The 20,532-nt window shown below is 40.9% G+C and overlaps 1 protein-coding gene across 1 annotated transcript in view; it reads left to right on the top strand.

Annotated features, from left to right (window-relative positions):
* Positions 1 to 20,193, top strand: part of ttc6 (tetratricopeptide repeat domain 6) — a 309,199-nt gene extending 289,006 nt beyond the window's left edge. The window contains exons 32-33 of the mRNA XM_063059735.1: positions 17,756 to 17,981; positions 19,676 to 20,193. Of these exons, the coding sequence (XP_062915805.1) occupies positions 17,756 to 17,981; positions 19,676 to 19,803 (354 nt within the window). The 3' untranslated portion in view covers positions 19,804 to 20,193. The remainder of the gene's footprint in view (positions 1 to 17,755; positions 17,982 to 19,675) is intronic.
* The last annotated feature ends 339 nt before the right edge of the window (positions 20,194 to 20,532 follow it).

Below are 20,532 nucleotides of genomic sequence, written 5' to 3' on the forward strand. Positions count from 1 at the left end.
TTGACTTCCAGATCATCTAGCAGGAGTTCTCCACAACAATCAGAAATATTTCTTCTTAAGCTGAAGATGATATTAAGGCCCTGACACCCATGTCTTATTCTTCAGGAATGTTTCCACCTTCAACCCTCTAGAGGCCACATTTGCCAGATTGCTTGAAGTATTTACATACCTCCATTGAGAAGCCTGTGAGATCTTAAGAATTTCTGAAACCCTGTTTGCAACAAAGGTTCAGAACCTGGAAGTTTTCTTCTTAATATACTTCAGTACAGAAGTAATATCAGTCCAAAAAACTGAGTAATGAAGCTGCATGTGTAATTCCTTCCTCCACAATGTGTTTACTTTGTGAGTCAAAAACCAGCCTTAGCACAGATGAATACAAGGTCATGATTGTGAGACACCACTTTTCCCCCAGAGGATACGGACACAAGGCAATCATAACATAAGAAGCAATGCAAAACCTAATCAACAGGAATTCTGGGAATGGTTACTGCCGGTGGAAAGGGCTAGTAGTCCTACTTCCTCCCTATGGGGAATCGTGATTTCCGGTGGAATGGGATGTCAAATTTGTCTTGGCGTTGGATTGTTCTTAACGGAGATCGTGAGCTTAAGTCAGACCATATGACATGCACCATGACTAAGAACACGGTGATGGGTCATTGTCGTGAATTTTACTCTGTGTGCCTGTCTTCACTGAACATACCCGGACAGGCCAGGATACGCCAGGAAGCTATGGCACTTTATAATAGCAACTAGTCACAACATATTTCTTACCCGACTGTTGCTCCTTTCCTCTAGCCGTCCATGAATGTTTGCAAGACATCAATTGTCAGCCGGATCGTTAAACTGCAAATGTTTCTTGCAAACATCTTGTGACCCTTCGAGCTGATCAAATTCAGCAGCCTTTCATTTTCCTCTGTCCAGAGACCTCTCGCTCCAACCACGAAACCATAGTACTCTACTGACTGTGCACCTGTAAGCTCTTTAATCTGGCGTGTGAGATGTTTATATTTCTCCTCCTTCTCCTTCCACGCCTTTTCTAGGGACCGATGGTTGTCCTCGTATCTGATGGTCACGTCGACTACAGCCGCTTTCCCTCTCTTAACAAAGATTAGGTCCGGCTTCCATAGCGATCCGTCCTCTGTTCTTATATGAGGTTCGACGTACGCATCCCATCCATGCTTGCAGGCTTGGTTTTTCAGTCTTTCAGCCACCTTGTCGTGCCTCTTAATCCGGCTCCTTTTCACATCTACCGGAGATGTGGGCCAGGGTCTCGTTGGCTATACCACATCTCCTACAGGTTTTTACTCGATCTTTGTCTCCTTTATTTCTTGTACAACGTGTCGGATACTGTCTGTGGACCTCCTGTCCCATGATCCTCTCGTATCCCCTTTTGCCTATCACCTGTCCAGCTCTCAGCTCTATCCCTCCCCCTCCTGTCTTCTCCTATCATTTTACATCTCCCCCTCCCCCTCCAGCTTTCAAATCCCTTACTCACTCTTCCTTCAGTTAGTCCTGACGAAGGGTCTCGGCCTGAAACGTCGACTGCGCCTCTTCCTATAGATGCTGCTTGGCCTGCTGCGTTCACCAGCAACTTTGATGTATGTTGTGTTACGAGAATACACATAAAATTAAGATGTTTGCTGGCCTGGGCTAGCATCAGTGGCATCAGCAGTTGGTCTGCCACCTGCCCTCAGGGGAAGGAGAGATAAGGAACAATGGAGCAGCGTCTGGAGATGTGTAATGAAGGGATGTGGGAGGAAGAGCTGTCTGGAGCGGCTCCCCCCTTTGAACCCTGAACTGTTTGAAGTGATGGACAGGCGATACCCCAGCAGGGGGATAAAAAGGGACAGGTTCGCTAAGACAGACACACACGCCACCCGAGGTAACGAGACCCTGGAAGCGGTGCGCTTCTCACGAGTGGGTGAGAAGTCCCAGACAACGACAAGGGTGGAAAGGTACGATCAGCGGGAACCCGGTGTGTGTCCGCCCTTGCCTGGGTGCCGGGTTCACTGCAGAGGATCGACCGCATCTGGAGGAGGGGTCACAGTCGGTGACCTCAGGTGACATCACCAAGGACCCGCCCAAAAGGCTGTTTGTGAGCCATCTCGCTGGTCTGTGAGCCATCTTGCTGGTCTGTGAGTGAAGCCGTTCTGAATGATGAGTTGTTCCTATTCTATCTCTCTCTTCCCCCACGTTGTCCACCGCCATGGCAACGATTACTGCGAACTGAACTACTGAACTGGACTGAACTTTGAGTCATTTTGAAATTGGTCATTTACCCCTAGACAACGATAGAGCTTGATTGATGCTGTTATCTTAATTCTGTGCACATGTGTGTTTATCATCACTGAACTGTTGCATTTATTATCCTTTCGATTACTGTGTTGCTTGTTTCTTTAATAAAACTTTCTTAGTTCTAGTACTCCAGACTCCAACTGAGTGATCCATTTCTGCTGGTTTGGCAACCCAGTTACGGGGTACGTAACAGTTGCAAAACCTAATCCAATGTCTCTCAGCTTAATTGTTCTTCATAGAACAATTAAGAACAATTGTTCTTCATAGAACAATTAAGAACAATTGTTCTTCATAGAACAATTGGCAAAGCTTGGTGATAACGTTGATCCAAACACATGTACTACTATTTTAAAGTCCACCATATCTTGGTTGAGGTCACCATCAGCCCACCAGAGAAACCTCAGCAGATCTTCATCTTCCACTAGTACTTTAACCAGATGAAACATTGATTCAATATCTGCCATTATCACCCTGGATTTTTCTGAATCTGGTCATGACTCCAATCAGTGAGCTAGTAAGATGTGGTCCCTGAAAGAGCAGAGGCATAATGAGTGATTTTTTTTTTTTTTTTTTTGAAAAGTTGCTCCACAGTTCTACTCAATACGAAGTTCCTATTTTCTGGGGTGGTAAACACTATGGTGTGGATATACTTGACTTTCCGATTACTGTGTTCCAGATCCTCTGCAGGCACTCTTTTGACATATCTTCCAGAATAATCTTCCAGAAATAAGGAGGACATAAATAATCTTCCAGAAATAGTAAGGGACAGAGGGTCCAGTGAGATGGAGGAACTGAGTGAAATACATGTTAGTAGGGAAGTGGTGTTAGGTAAATTGAAGGGATTGAAGGCAGATAAATCCCCAGGGCCAGATGGTCTGCATCCTAGAGTGCTTAAGGAAGTAGCCCAAGAAATAGTGGATGCATTAGTGATAATTTTTCAAAACTCGTTAGATTCTGGACTAGCTCCTGAGGATTGGAGGGTGGCTAATGTAACCCCACTTTTTAAAAAAGGAGGGAGAGAGAAACCGGGGAATTATAGACCGGTTAGCCTAACGTCGGTGGTGGGGAAACTGCTGGAGTCAGTTATCAAGGATGTGATAACAGCACATTTGGAAAGCGGTGAAATGATCGGACAAAGTCAGCATGGATTTGTGAAAGGAAAATCATGTCTGACGAATCTCATAGAATTTTTTGAGGATGTAACTAGTAGAGTGGATAGGGGAGAACCAGTGGATGTGGTATATTTGGATTTTCAAAAGGCTTTTGACAAGGTCCCACACAGGAGATTAGTGTGCAAACTTAAAGCACACGGTATTGGGGGTAAGGTATTGGTGTGGGTGGAGAATTGGTTAGCAGACAGGAAGCAAAGAGTGGGAATAAACGGGACCTTTTCAGAATGGCAGGCGGTGACTAGTGGGGTACCGCAAGGCTCAGTGCTGGGACCCCAGTTGTTTACAATATATATTAATGACTTGGATGAGGGAATTAAATGCAGCATCTCCAAGTTTGCGGATGACACAAAGCTGGGTGGCAGTGTTAGCAGTGAGGAGGATGCTAAGAGGATGCAGGGTGACTTGGATAGGTTGGGTGAGTGGGCAAACTCATGGCAGATGCAATTTAATGTGGATAAATGTGAAGTTATCCACTTTGGTGGCAAAAATAGGAAAACAGATTATTATCTGAATTGTGGCCGATTAGGAAAAGGGGAGGTGCAACGAGACCTGGGTGTCATTATACACCAGTCATTGAAAGTGGGCATGCAGGTACAGCAGGCGGTGAAAAAGGCGAATGGTATGCTGGCATTTATAGCGAGAGGATTCGAGTACAGGAGCAGGGAGGTACTACTGCAGTTGTACAAGGCCTTGGTGAGACCACACCTGGAGTATTGTGTGCAGTTTTGGTCCCCTAATCTGAGGAAAGACATCTTTGCCATAGAGGGAGTACAAAGAAGGTTCACCAGATTGATTCCTGGGATGGCAGGACTTTCATATGAAGAAAGACTGAATGAACTGGGCTTGTACTCGTTGGAATTTAGAAGATTGAGGGGGGATCTGATTGAAACGTATAAGATCCTAAAGGGATTGGACAGGCTAGATGCAGGAAGATTGTTCCCGATGTTGGGGAAGTCCAGAACGAGGGGTCACAGTTTGAGGATAGAGGGGAAGCCTTTTAGGACCGAGATTAGGAAAAACTTCTTTACACAGAGAGTGGTGAATCTGTGGAATTCTCTGCCACAGGAAACTGTTGAGGCCAGTTCACTGGCTATATTTAAGAGGGAGTTAGATATGGCCCTTGTGGCTACAGGGGTTAGGGGGTATGGAGGGAAGGCTGGGGCGGGGTTCTGAGTTGGATGATCAGCCATGATCATAATAAATGGCGGTGCAGGCTCGAAGGGCCGAATGGCCTACTCCTGCACCTATTTTCTATGTTTCTATGTATGTTTCTATATCCTTTGAAGATGGTTTCTTGCTGTACTTCACTATGACATCCTTCATGGAAGCTGTGTAGTCAGTGTGAAATGACAAATCCCTCTTAAACCTCTTCCTTAGATTTAAAGCATGCTGTTCTGCCATATTCCTATTATTTGATATGTATTTCACTTCTAATGTAATGGTCTTTCTGTAGCAGCGGCGTATGGATTATGGTTAGAGATAACATATGCTTTGGAATGTGAGCCATCCAATCACAGTAGCAGGTTCTTTGTGTTGAGCCAGGGACACTGGTGTGAGCTGGAGTTCTATGTGCAGTAGGAGATGAAGAGAAGAAACACTGGTAAGAACCGGTCATAAGATTTGACCCGGCGGGGGACTGTGATCCAATGGAGCCAAGGAAACCAGCAGGATTTCACATGTTAACTTCCTTCTTTCTGAAAGGTAAACTAATCTGGTAGTGGCCATCAAGCAGTTTTGCAGGATTTGCAACCAACTCCATGAACTTGTGGTCTTCTCTTGATAAACCAGTTTGTTCATCCTGACTACATTCAGGGAAATGTGCCTTGAACTGCTGCCGCCAAAGCTCAACCAAGTTCAAAACTGAGAACCTCTAAACTGTCAGCTCTGGCTATGCATAGTCTCTTCCATCACTATTGTATCCTTTCAGTGATCCATTCACAGTCCATCCCAAGATTGTTTTAATTGCATAGTGGCCATCATTAACAGTACAAATCATTGGCAATGGCTCGAATGCCTCAGGCACATTTTTTTTCCTATCAGCAGCTCAATTTCTGAATCAGTCTCTGGCAAATGGAAATATTTTCAGGTGAGACCATCCCTGGAGATCCCTGTGTTGTGAAATATTCATTCTCTGGACAGGCATACATACTTTGTGTACAGAAGCAAACTAGTTCACAGTAATTTTCACCATCTATGCTAACCACTTCCAATCCTGATAGAGTGTAGCTACTCACAACCTTTTCTTGACCCATGGTACATAAGAAAATGCATTTCCTTTTTCTGATGATGTTAAGCTTGTTTATTTGGTCCACTGTGCAGAAAACTGTGATAATCCCTTGATCTAAGAAAGTATGAGTAACCACTCTCTTGTTACCCTTCTTCGACTTCACTTGTACTGGATCTAAGGGAAGTTTACAATCATGATTGCCAGGCTTGTAAGGCCACTGGATAGCAGCACACTGCCCACTGCTGTGTCTGATTCTGCTCCCCTTTCCTTTGAGTGAATGTGATGTAGGCTGGGATGTTTTAAACTGCATACCTTGTATGAAAGACACATCCTGCAACCTTTGCTGATGTGTCATAGATAAGTACAGCAGAGAAACAGACCCTTCAGCTCATCTAATCCATGCCAAAACCATCTAAGCTGTCTACTCCCATCAACCTGCACCGGGAGCATAGCTCTCCATACCCCTACTATCGATGTACTTATCCAAACTTCTCTTAAACATTGAAGTCGAGCTTGCAGGCACCACTTGTGCTGGAAGCTTATTCCATGCTCTCATGACCCTCTGAGTAAAGAAGCTTCCCCTCACGTTCCCCTCAGTTTCTTTATAACAGTCAACATATTGACAGGCATGCACAGCTCACGCATGTACTGACTGCTCTTCTTCCATGGCATTGCAACAACCTCCAAGAAAAAGACTGTAATCTTGAAAAGCTTTCATGTCTTCAGATTTGCTGGATACCCTTGAAGAAGCCTTTCCCAAGTGCAATTTTGTGTTTAATACCAAAATGTTTCTGTAGTAAAGCCTTAGCGTTGACATATCCTCTCTTAGGGTTAACATGCTGGTAATTTCTAACAAATTCCCTAGGGTGATTCTTAGTGTACGAGGAGGTCACTCTAGGAAATAAAGGCAGTCACTATGGCTGTCAGTCTTACATTCAAAACTGCTTTCAAAGCCCTTCATGAATGTATGATACTGCAATGGATCACCTTTGAAGATCTATATCTCTCTTTTAAGCAAAGATGAAAGGTGTTGTGCCAATAAGGTTGTTGTTTGATTTTGCTTCTTCATAATATCAAAAATTCTGTTTCAGTCTCTACTGTCTGAAACAAGAGTGTTTCCATTCTGTAAGTGAATGTCCCCATTGAGCTGCTGGACGTGACACAGGTTCAGGGTGCCTCAATAGTGCAGGCAAAGAGTGAACACACGGAACTACCTCTTGGGGGTTTTGTTCATGTTTCCCAGTCACTTGAGGAGCAAATAAATCAGCATTGACATTGAGTGTTTTTGTTTTTCTTTGTGCCTTTTCAATATAGGAATCCATGCCATTGGACTGTCCTATTGTAGCACTTTTAGCACTCGACACACTTGAAGCCCTTAGCATATTAACTTTGGCCATACATGCAGCAATGTCTTCCTCCAACTTCAGCTGTTCCTCCTTTTTGCATAGCTGTTCCTCTTGTTCTTCCAGCTTCAACTTAACCTGTTCCTTCCTTTTCCGTAGCTATTCCTTACTCTTCCAGTGCATGTTTGTCCTTCAACTTAAGCTGTTCCTTCCTTTTCCATAGCTATTCCTCTTGCTCTACCAGTGCATGTTTGTCCTACAATAATCATTGACATGCCATTAACACAGCTACATCAGCCTCTACTTTAGTGTGTTCAGAGGAGGTAGTTGATACAGAAGATGTTCTTCCTGTAGCAGAGCTCTGTAAGCTAGTTCTTCTGCTTTCAACATTTGACACTCTGTCACTTGGTTTTACATCATCTTGTATGTCATCTGTTATATCCAGAGTCATAACTTAAGAAACATCATCTATTGGAAGGAAAGGCAGGTCTTCATTTAGTACAGCAACATCAGATTGAACATGGCCATCAATGTGAAATGTTTGAACCAACCATTGTTTCACATCCTCTTTGAATGTTCTGCTGTGTTTATTAATGCTTGTTAAACTATTCATTTTGTTTTTCTTGGTCATTCTTGGGAAGTAAAGGAGTCACTGCGTGATGTAGCTTAGTGGCAGCTTCATAAAAGTTAGTCAAGTTTTCAAAATGAGATTGTACCTGTGAGATATTTTCTGTATTTTTCATAAGATCCTTAATTAATAGCATTGAATCTTTTGTTCACCTTTGTTTCACATTCCTTCTGAAGATGTTCAATTTATTCACCAAAGCTTTGGTAGTGAGTTTAACTTCTCCTTTGCCAGCTTCCATTTCGGAGTCACTGGCGTCAGTCCCATCCTTTGATGCATTCATGTTGCTCTCTTCATATTGCAGAATTTACAATTCACAGCATATTTGCAAAACGCACTGGTGATATTCGATTGAATCAACACAGGCAACAAACAAACTATTTGCTCATCCACAGTACACCAATCAAACCAAACAGAAAGCTTTCAGTTCAACTGTCAGCAACTGGGACAACATTTCAGCACTTACGGATTTTGTAAATCACACAACAAACCAGGGTTTTAAGCTCTTCAACAAGACAGATCAACAAACCATCAGGCTGACACTACATGATCGAGCAACAGTCCCCAATGGCTAGGCAGCACTGACCACTCAGACTGTGTGCAATCCACAAATACACAGCATGAATCAACACAAAGCCATAGGTAGGCTTACCACTTCAGCTGCTCACGTTGCTGACATGCCTTCTCGGTGTTTTGATAGTAGTTATCACAGATGGCTGGCTGGCCTTTCTTTGCATTCCTTTCTGTTGGAATTCTTTATTCACCAGCAGGTCTGAGCAATCCGCTTTCGTTCAGAATGTGAAACATTGTGCGAAGTAGTTTGTGCTGATGGCTTTGCCATAAACTGTTATTTGTTTGGTATAAAAATTTTTGTTGACAAAATATAGTGACTACTTGAAAACAAAATAAAAGTCACTCAGAGGCTAAGAGAGGAAGTATCACACTGTATTATGCACTTCCAACTAACAAATCCAAGTCAATAAAGTACAAACGTGTACATTCAATCCTTTATTACAAACCAGTAAAATCATTTGGCTCTTCCGTAATTCATTTTCAACAAAAGTGAACGAGACGAGTGTAATTGGATCAAATTCAAACCAGGAAAAGTGGTCAAAGATGCTCAGTCAACGAAACATGTACATACTATTTACCCCCACTCTATGCTGTCATGCAAGTCAACAGTTGATGATATTCATTTATTTCTACCACCACCCAATGCTGCACTGCCCACTGACTGTCAGCCAAACCCTTGTGACAGAGTGAGGATGCTCAACACAAATACAATTCAGGCAGACAATAAGTAGATACATGACTCCTACAGATATGCATTGGGAAATATCACAGATGATTTTTATGAATGCAATGTACCATTTATTGTTTGGTGTATTTTATGAAAATAATGGGGAGAGAACTTCCGGGTCACCAAGAGAATGACAGCGTAGGAAAAGGTCTTTCGACAAAAAAGAACATAAACTACCCCAAAGTTGAAATTAGACCAATATTTAGTATTGTATAACTATATCAATAAAAGGGACAAGGATGGAGTCTAACTACAAGAATAAAAAGTCCGCTCGGAGGGCTGATAAATATAAAAAGACGCAGCAAGACGAGGGGCCTAGCTCCCCCATGACTAGCCAGGACAGAGATAATGTGGAAGAATCAGTGAATCTGACTTTGATTCTTAGAGAGATTCGTGATTTCTGACAAGATATCAACAAACAGCTGAAAGATACTAAAGGAGAAATAGGAACAACTAATCTGAGGTTAGATGAAGCTGAAGCGAGGATTGTAGGGACTGAGGAGAGGCTGCAAAACGCAGAGGAAGTGACAGGAGAAATGCTGAAGCTACAAGAGCAGCTCCAGTGGAAGCTAATAGACAAGAAGGGAAAATGTGAGGATCTGTGGAGTTCCCGAAGGAGCTGAAGGTAAACCCGGATTGGTGATGCCCTTCGTGGAGAAGCTGCTTAGAGAGAACCTTGAAATACCAGACTCAAAAGACCTACAGATAGAAAGGGCCCACCGCGCGTTGGCACCACAACCCCCGGCAGATGCCCAGCCCAGATGGATTTTAGTCAGATTTCTCAGTTACAGAACGAAGGAAGAAGTGCTTAAACTGGCATGGCAAAAGAAAGGCTTTATGTGGAACAACGTAAAATCAGTTTAGACCAAGATTACGCACCGGGGATCCTTGCCAGATGGAAGGAATACGCGGAAACACGGAGGGTCCTGAAGGAAAACAACATCAGATTTCAGACCCTGTATCCAGCTGGGCTAAGAGTCTTTTATGACGAAGGGACAAAAACCTACGCTACAGTGGAAGAGGCAACGTTGGATCTGGCGGTTTGGGGACTACCCATAAAAGTTATCACCCAACCGGAGTCGTTACTGGAGAAGATTCGGCGGTGAACATGGCAGCCAGTGCGGCGAGGACGCTCCACTCGAACCAGAGAGTCAAGCTATAAGGAAAAGCTGCAAGTATTCAGAAGCGAATGTACAGAGAGTGTAGAATAATTGAGAAATGTCCATAAAGAGTAAATCATACTTAAAGGTAAAATGAAAGCTGATAATTGAAAATAAACTAGATGGAGTAACGAATGATAGCAATATGGTGGAGACATAAAAAGGAGAGAATTCTCTGTAACTGTTCACACTGTGGAGGGCCCTCTAACACAGACTGGAGATAGGGGTTATCCTTCTGAACTGAGGCGGGTCGGTGCTCAGGCCTCACTGTTGGAAGTCGGGAAAAATTTCAAATGTTCTATGTTCAAAAATACCTAGGGTTTGGTTTTATGTTCTGGTTTACTGTTGAGAAGGGATTGCTTACTGTTGGTTCAGAAAAGGAGAGTGTTTTTTTTCTATTAGAGAAAAATGCAAATTGAACTGGTAAAAATAATTTCCTATAATGTACATGGGGTTTTGAATCCAACTAAGAGGAATAAGATTATGTCTAAATTGAAAAGGAGAGGGCACAAATAGCTTTCCTTCAGGAAACGTACATGAGCCAATCCGAACATGCAAAATTAAAAAGAACGGGCTTTAAGCATGTATTTTATTCATCATATAAATTGGGCCACAAAAGAGGAGTAGCTACTTTAATATCAAGTGCTCTTAATTATGAACATATTTCAGAGACTAAAGACAAGGATGGACGATTTGTAAAAATTACAGGAAGAATAGAAGGTAAATGAAGTAACATTGTTGAATGTTTATGCTCCACCAGGTTGTGAATGGTCATTCTATAGACATATTTTTGACCTAATGGTCAGTTCTTAAAGGGTAGTAATCTGCGGAGGGTATTTTAATATTAGGTTAAACCCTGCATTAGGTTCTTCAAGAACAGTTATTCAGAATAAACCTCTGTCTAGGAAAGTGAATTCATTGATGGAGGAGCTGGGAATTATAGATGTGTTGAGGGAATTACACCCCACTAGTAAAAACTATATGCATTATTCTTTCCCTCATTCAGCTTATTCAAAGATAGACTTTTTTTTATATTTAACACAGATAGATTCAGGATAAAAGAGTGTCATATTGCAACAATTGATTTGTCCGACCATAGTCCAGTCTCTATGTCTCAAATTCTGGAAAGGAAAATGAGGAAAACACTATGGAGGTTAAATTCCCATATACTCAATAACCTGAAAGTAATGGAGAAATAAAGGGGAGAAATCAAAGAATACTTAGACCATAATGATACGGGAGAAACATCACCAGTGATCTTATGGGATACATTGAAAGCTGTACTGAGAGGGAAAATTATTTCCATTACTACTCACATGAAAAAATTCAATGCACAAAAATTAGCAGACCTTAAGGAAAACTAAAACAACTTCAAGTTGTAGATAGCAACAAAATTAGTTCTAATTTAAAACAGGAAATTAAGAAAGTGCAAAGTGAAATTGGTGATATATACACATTGGAAACTCAAAGGAACTTTCTTTACCTGAGACAAAAGAATTATGAAGTAGGAGGAAAATCAGCTAGATTATTAGCATATAAATTAGATAAACAACAAGCAGACAATACACTTCATAAAATAAAGAATCCAAAAACAAAGCTTGTGGAGAATACAATAGGAAAAATTCAAGAGAGTTTTGAAACATATTATCGAAAGCTGTACTCTCAACCTCGGGCCTCCAATGAGCCCTATATAGACACTTTCTTGAATTCGTTAGATCTACCCAAACTCACAGATTTAGAAAATGAAGGCCTATTAGAACCAGTAACTGCCAAAGAACAGAACGCGGCCATCTCTAGATTAAAGGCCGGAAAGTCTCCAGGCTCTGATGGGTTTACCTCAGAGTGGTAAAAATCGCTGAAGTCACAGTTAGTTCCATTATTACTTAACACCTTTAATTGGATCTTACAGAGAGGAGAAATTCCACCTTCCTGGAGCAAGGCGATTATCTCAGTTATTCTTGAAGTGGGTAAAGATAAACTAGAATGTGGTAATTACCAGCCAATCAGTGGACTACAAATTATTTACATCTATATTAGCTCGTAGACTGGAAAAGCTTCTACCTGGCCTCATCCACTTAGACCAGACTGGATTCAATCAGCAAAGACAAACTCAGGACAACACAAGGAGAACTTTACACCTACCAGAACAGGTCATTAAGAATGGGACAGAGACAATGGTAGTGGGATTAGACGCTGAGAAAGCTTTTGATTCAGTTAGTTGGGTATTCCTATACAGAGTGTTAGGAAGATTTGGCTTTCAAGAAAAGGTTCCACACGGTAGGCTTATTCAGAAAGTCAAAAGGCATGGGATCCAGGGAAGTTTGGCCAGGTGGATTCAGAATTGGCTTGCCTGCAGAAAGCAGAGGGTCGTGGTGGAGGGAGTACATTCGGATTGGAGGGTTGTGACTAGTGGTGTCCCACAAGGATTGGTTCTGGGACCTCTACTTTTCATGATTTTTTTTTTAAACGACCTGGATGTGGGGGTAGAAGGGTGGGTTGGCAAGTTTGCAGATGACACAAAGGTTGGTGGTGTTGTGAATAGTGTAGAGGATTGTCAAAGATTGCAGAGAGACATTGATAGGATGCAGGAGTGGGCTGAGAAGTGGCAGATGGAGTTCAACCCTGAGAAGTGTGAGGTGGTACACTTTGGAAGGACGAACTCCAAGGCAGAGTACAAAGTAAATGGCAGGATACTTGGTAGTGTGGAGGAGCAGAGGGATCTGGGGGTACATGTCCACAGATCCCTGAAAGTTGCCTCACAGGTAGATAGGGTAGTTAAGAAAGCTTATGGGGTGTTAGCTTTCATAAGTCGAGGGATAGAGTTTAAGAGTCGCGAGGTAATTATGCAGCTCTATAAAACACTGGTTAGGCCACATTTGGAGTACTGTGTCCAGTTCTGGTAGCCTCACTATAGGAAGGATGTGGAAGCATTGGAAAGGGTACAGAGGAGATCTACCAGGAGGCTGCCTGGTTTAGAGAGTATGCATTATGATCAGAGATTAAGGGAGCTAGGGCTTTACTCTTTGGAGAGGAGGATGATGAGAGGAGACATGACAGAGGTATACAAGATATTAAGAGGAATAGATAGAGTGGATAGCCAGAACCTCTTCCCCAGGGCACCACTGCTCAATACAAGAGGACATGGCTTTAAGGTAAGGGGTGGGAATTTCAAGAGGGATATTAGAGGAAGGTTTTTTACTCAGAGAGTGGTTGGTGCGTGGAATGCACTGCCTGAGTCAGTAGTGGATGCAGATAGACTAGTGAAATTTAAGAGACTACTGGACAGGTATATGGAGGAATTTAATGTTGGGGGGTTATATGGGAGGCAGGGTTTGAGGGTCGGCAAAACATTGTGGGCCAAAGGGCCTGTACTGTGCTGTACTATTCTATGTTAAAAGTTTATTAAAGTAATCCAGACTTTATATGACAGCTCTATAGCTTGAATTAAGATAAATGGGGACCTCTGTGACTCTTTATTTTAGGGAGAGGAACTAGACAGGGATGCCCAATTCCTCCTCTCCTATTGCACTATAAATTGAACCTCTTGCCCAGCTAATAAGAAATTGTAAAAGGCATCAGGGTGGCAGGGATTGAACAGAAGATGATGCTATTCACAGATGACGTTTTAGTCTATTTGAGTGAACCAGAAAAATCATTTATAGGATTGTTTACACTGTTGGATGAGTTCGGGAAAATATCAGGCTATAAAATTAATGTAAAGAAAACGCAGGTTTTGTCCTTAAATTATACAGCATCCAAAAACTGCAGGATACATATGATCTTAAGTGGGAAGCTAAATCATTAAAATATTTAGGAATAACCTTGACAAAAGATCTTTCAACATTGTCACAGGTAAATTATGGGCCATTAATTTCAGAGATAAAAGCAGGTATACATAAGTGGAATCTTATCCCTTTTTAAGTTTAAATTCAAGGATAAATACCATAAAAATGAATATTCTCCCTTGGTTACTTCACCTTTTCCAGACTTTACCTGTGGAGGTGGATGATAATCAACTTAGGGAATGGGACAAATGGATTTCCTGCTTTATCTGGCAAAGAAAGAAACCTAGAATCCGATTTAACACCTTACAGTTAGGAAAGGAAGGAGGAGATATGGCACTTCCTTGTTGAGAAATTATTTTTATGCCTCACAGATAACCCCTCTGTTATACTGGTGCAATAGGGAATATAAGGCTAGATGGATGGAAATAGAATTTGGACTGATTGACAGTTTTCCTCTACAGGCCTCAATAGTGGACAAAGGATTGATGGCCCAATTGGAAAAGATTAAAAACAGCTGGATAAGTCTCACATTAAAAGTATGGCAGAAGGTGGCTAATTCATGTGGAATCAATAACATGTTAAAATTTTTCAGATGGTGTGCTTATGATACCGAATTTCTTCCCAGCAGAGGAGATAAAAGATTTGAACTGTGGATAAAGAAAGGTCTTACAACCTACCTCTCATTCACACATCAAAGTGTATTACAAAGTTTTCAATCCCTGCAGGACAAACATGGCCTAGAACACAATGACCTTTTTTTTTTTAGGTACCTTCAAGTACGACGTCATGTTAACCAGAGCTGCAGATATACAGACTTATCAATAGTAGGATTAGAATTTTTCAAGATTCTGAGTTCGGCTTATTGTTCAATACCAAGTAAATCAATTTCTCGATTATATAATGCCCTCTCTCATGCCAAAAATGAAAACACATTGTATTTTAAAGAGTAGTGGGAGAAAGCAGGGTTGGTACTTTCGGAGGAGGCTTGGGGGAAAATATGCTGCTTCCAGTGGTCTTCGACTAACTCTTTGATTTGGAGAGAACATTGCTGGAAAAATATTAAGATACTTCAAGACCCCATACCAGGAAAAATATGAAGACACAAATGTGGTGTCTTGGAGAAGGTGTGGCTCCAAGGAGGCAAATCATTTCCATATTTTTTGGGTTTGCCCTAAATTAAGTTTATATTGGAAAGGTATTCGCAGAACATTAGTTAAGGTATTTAAGACTCAGATACCTCTGAACTTTGAGACTCTCTACTTGGGGCATGTATTGTTTTTGGAACAGAAGAAAGATATAAAGCTGCTGCAGGCCCTTTTAGCGGCAAGTAAGAAATCAATCACCAGAAAGTGGTTAAATCCAACATCACCTACATAAGAAGATTGGCATGAAATCATTTTGAAAATATTTAAAATGGAAAAGATGACCTACTCTGAGAATTCAGAAGGAAAAATTTTATCAAATTTGGAATAAATGGATTGAATTTATAACCCCAGAGCGAGCAGACTTTAGATGACTCTCCTAATGGTTTATACTGTTTGTCTCACCAACGTAGTAATAGTGTTAACATAAGCACCCTTGGCTTGAATGTATTTGAATATTTTTATAACAACTATTATTATTTAGTAGAGTAGAATTACAATTGCACATAAACACCTATTTGAGTGCCTAATTATTTTCTATATTATCTCAATGTGCACTTGTGAATGTACAAATCAATATCACATAAAAAATGGAAAAGGTTATATATGTTTAAGAATAGATAGATAGATAGATATACTTTATTAATCCCGAGGGGAAAAAAAGTTTGTATTACTTGTGAATACCTTATCCAAATAAAAATAAAATTTAAAAGAAAAGAATGGGACATATCACAAACAGCTTTGTCCTTTGACAAAGAAATATGCTGCTTCGGTGATTACTTATAGATATGTTCCAGGTCTTGGTTAATAATATGTTTTGGGTAAATTGGTTCATTATTGTCATATATACCGAGGTATAATAAAAAGTTTAGTTTTGCATACCACCTATAAAAAATTTCATTACAATAATGCATTGAGGTAGTTAGAGGTGCAACACAGAATAAGCCCTTCGAGCCGTACCACCCAGCAATCCCTGATATAGCCAATTTCCAATGACCAATTACCTATTAAACTGTACATCTTTGGACTATGGGAGGAAACCGGATGGCCGAGAGAAAACCCACACATTCCACAGGGAGGAAGTATAGACTCTTTACAGATGACATCGAAATTGAAGTCCAAACTCCGATGCCCTGAGCTGTAATAGCGTCACACTAACCGCTACGCCACTGTAGCGCACATGGTAATACAAAGAAAGACGACAGAATGTGGAAACATGTGTTACAAGTACAGAGAAAGTGCAGTGGAGGCAGACAATAAGATGCAAGGCCAAAATAATCGTGAGATCAGAAATCCATCCTTTTGTATTAGGTACTGTTCAACAGCCTTATAACAGCAGTGTAGAAGCTCTCCTTGAGGTGGTACATACTTTCAGGCTTTTATACCTTCTGCCCATTGGGATGGGGGAAAAGAGAGAATGTCTGGAGTGAGGATGGTCTTTGATGATGTTGGCTGCCTTACTGAGGCACCATGAAGTGTAGACAAGTGTGCATGGAGGGGAGGCTGGTTTCTGCGATATGCTGAGCAGTGTGCACAACTCTAAGGTTTCTTGCAATCTCGGGCATAGCAGTTGCCATACCAAACTGCTAGTCGTCCAGATAAATGCTTTCTAAAGTGCATTGATAAAATTGGTAAGGTGTTGACAAGTACATGTTAAATTGCTTTAGCCTCCTGAAGTCGTCGAGGTATTAGGGAGCTTTCTTGGCCGAGGCATCTTTGTAGTTGTACTGGAACAGGCAATAGGTGATATTCATCTTAGGAACTTAAGTTTTCAACCCTCTCAATCTCAGCACCATTGATATAAACAGGAGCATGTGCACCGCACTGCTCTTCCTGAAGCCAATGACCAGCTCTTTTGTTTACCTGACATTCAGGGAAAGGCCACATCACTAGACTCTTATCTCCTTTCTGTAGTCCAATACATTGTATTTGAGATTTGGACCACTGTGGTTGTGTCATCTGCAAACTTTAAAGGGAGTTAGAATGGAATCTGGCTAGAGTCATAAGTGTATAGGTAATAGAGTTGGAGGCTGAGGAGAGCACCTTGTGGGGCAACAGTGTTGCAGGTGATTGTGGCAGAGGTGATCCTGCCTATCCTTAAAGATTGCAGTCTGTTGGTCAGGAAGTCAAGGATCCAGTTGCAAATGGAGGTGCTAAGTACCAAATCTGAGTTTGGAGACGATTTTTTCTTGGAATTATAGTATCGAAGACAGAGCTGTGGTCAATTAACAAATAGTCCAACTTGTATGCTTTGGAGATGTAGGGCCGGAGGAATCTGACATGGACCTGTTTCAGCTGTAAGCAAATTCCAGTGGACTAAGATTGTCTGAGAAGCTGAAGATAATATGTGCCATGACCAGCCTCTCACAGCTCTTCTTGTTGGTGAATATCACAGCATTGGGTAGTAGTTATTTGGGCATGTTACATTATTTTTCTTAGGTACTGGGATAATAGTGGTTTTCTTAAATTAGGTGGTAACCTCAGATTGAAGTAAGAGAACTTAAAAATATCTGCATTTACCTCCACAATCTGATCTGTGTAGGATCCAACAACATGACTGGCTACACCATCCAGGCCAGGTGTTTTCTGTGGGTTCACTCTCTGTGAGGAAGCACTAGATAGAATTAACCCAGCTGCGCTAACTAGAAGGATTTCCAGCAATACAATGTAACAACTTTTAATTATCTCAACAAAATTACTTTTCAGGCTCATAACCACTACACTAAGGCAATCGATCTGCAACCTAGAGACGAGTCTGCTTTGCTGAATCGAGCAATTTGCTGTGTTATGCTTAGGCATGTCAAAGAGGCACTGGAGGACTTTGAACAAGCTATTAACCTTAGTCCTTACTCAGCTCACATATACTTTAACAGAGCAAACCTATATGCCACACTAAAGCAGTACCAGGAAGCTGAGAAAGATTATTCACAAGGTAAGATAAAGCATGTGCATTCTTTATGTATATTTTGTAGTGTAATAAGTGCAGTGAGAGCCAATGAAAAACTCTAGTAAATTTTCCTTGCATAACTATAATCAGTTAAAAAGCTGAATTATACTGTGTCATGTGTGTCACTGCTGAAGAGTCTCAGCCCAAAACGTCGAGTGTACTCTTTTCCATAGATACTGTCTGGCCTGCTGAGTTCCTCCAGCATTTTGTGTGTGATCTTAATATAGAATCTCATTTGTGTAATCCAGTACCAAATATATGGTTCAATTAATTCTTGAGAACTGCTGTGCCATGTTTTGAAATTTCTTCCATCAACTCAAAGTGTGCACAAAATTATGAAATTCAAAAATTATGTTTACTATCAAAGAAAAGCAGAATAGGTCATTAGCTTAATTTATGTTACAAATTTGTTTGAGCTTAAAAAAGCAATTCTTTTGGCTAATCCCAAATAAAACAAAAACAAATCAATATTACAGTCCTCAAAATTATTTAGGCAGCATTATGACAACTTAATGTCAGATAATATTATACTGCAATACAAAATAGATCAAACTCCAGCCCTTCGTAAAGCCCAATTCACAGAATGAAATATACAACTATAATTTTCACATCACATGTAGGAATATGTAGAACAATAAAATAAAACATTGAGGGAAATCCTTTTTAGTGTTGTTTGGAATATACTTACTGAGCATTTTCTGAATGCAAGTGCATATTTCTGTTACTTTTCTGTTTTTTTTAATATGGATGGTTCACTAGATTCCTACATTGTTATTTTCCTTTATTTTAAAGTGCTAACTTTTACCAGTACATTGCAAGAATATTGTGGCGAGCATTTGGTCCATAATGACACACGAGGAAACTCGTTGAACTCAACAAGCGTTTTATTGTGATAAACACAAAATAAATCGGGCACCATGACCTGGAGAGTGAACCCCCCCCCCCCCCAGTCGCATACAGACAGGGGAGGTCACCATCCCCCCCCCCAGTCGCATACAGACGGGGGAGGTGACCATCCCCACCCCCCACCCCGCCTTCCAGTCGCATACAGACAGGGGAGGTGACCATCCCCACCCCCCACCCCAGTGGCATACAGACAGGGGAGGTGACCATCCCCAACCCCCACCCGCCCCCTCCAGTCGCATACAGACAGGGGAGGTGACCATCCCCAACCCCCACCCGCCCCCTCCAGTCGCATACAGGCAGGGGAGGTGACCATCCCCACCCCCCACCCCCCCTCCAGTCGCACACAGACAGGGGAGGTGACCATCCCCAACCCCCACTCACCCCCTCCAGTCGCATACAGACAGGGGAGGTGACCATCACATACTCTGGTTACAGTTACGGTGACCCACAAATACACAAGTGAATAACTGTATAACCCAAGCTAGCATATGACAATAAATGAACTAGAACTTCCCACCAGAATCCCACAAAAGCATTTTAACACAAGAAAAATAAATAGTACTGGTTATAGAAATGCAGGGGCGGGCTGTCAACTATGCCCCCCCCCAGAGCGTCACAATATTAAATCATATTTCCATTCTTAGAAATACTCCTAAAATAATTCAAATTAAAATAATAATGAAGACAAATCTTTTCAACTTTAATTATTCACACAATGATTGCTAACATTGTATTGATTATATTTTAACATGCTTTTAATCATACTTTTGCAGCACTACAACTAAAACCAGGTGATGCTCTATTTTACAAACTCCGTGCGGATGTTCGAGGCCATTTGGGTTTGATTGATCATGCTATTACTGATTACAAAATAGCTATAGGCATCCAAGAAGATAGGTAAACAGGATATCTATTGTTTTATGATTAGTACAAAGATGCTTTATATTAAGGAGTTACAAAAACACTGAATAAAAGTGAACAAAATTTTTAACAGATTTCTTTTGGAAGTGTACAAATGCTTTAGTTCTGATGACATAAATGAAATTAACATCATATAAGGCAACATCTGCTCGTAAGTATTTCACAGCAATGTTTGAAATTATGGTAATTGTTAGATTACATAATGTACATCCTATTGTTAAAAAACGTAAATGTAAAATAATTTAATTTCGTCATGTGGTTTCATTTTCTCACTCAGATAGATATTCCTTGAATTGTTAAACTGCTTATTTTCTTCCTTGATATGAACATAAATTGTGACCAATAAAAAAATTAATGAGTTTTGTGATGATGTAAGATGTAAGAAGTTCTCAAAATTAAAAAACATTATGAAAATAAAGCTTCAATATTGAAGTTGACCTCTATTTGTTGAATATTCTTTTTGGTGTGTTCCTATATAAAATTTTGATAATATTTTGTTATTAACTCCATATCAAAAGACACGATGAACAATATTGGCCATTTTGATACAGCTGTACTACTCATTGGGGATCTATCAGAATGTTAACTCAGTTTTGTTTGGAACTAACAGTTTCTGAAGGTGTTTTTGTTCATTTTCATTATACTCTGAAGTTTGCCTTATCTATTTCATAGATTAACTTTACTCTTGCTTTAAAATTGACTTACTTCT

The sequence above is a fragment of the Mobula hypostoma genome, chromosome 1 (assembly GCF_963921235.1).
Source record: "Mobula hypostoma chromosome 1, sMobHyp1.1, whole genome shotgun sequence".
NCBI lineage: Eukaryota > Metazoa > Chordata > Chondrichthyes > Myliobatiformes > Myliobatidae > Mobula > Mobula hypostoma.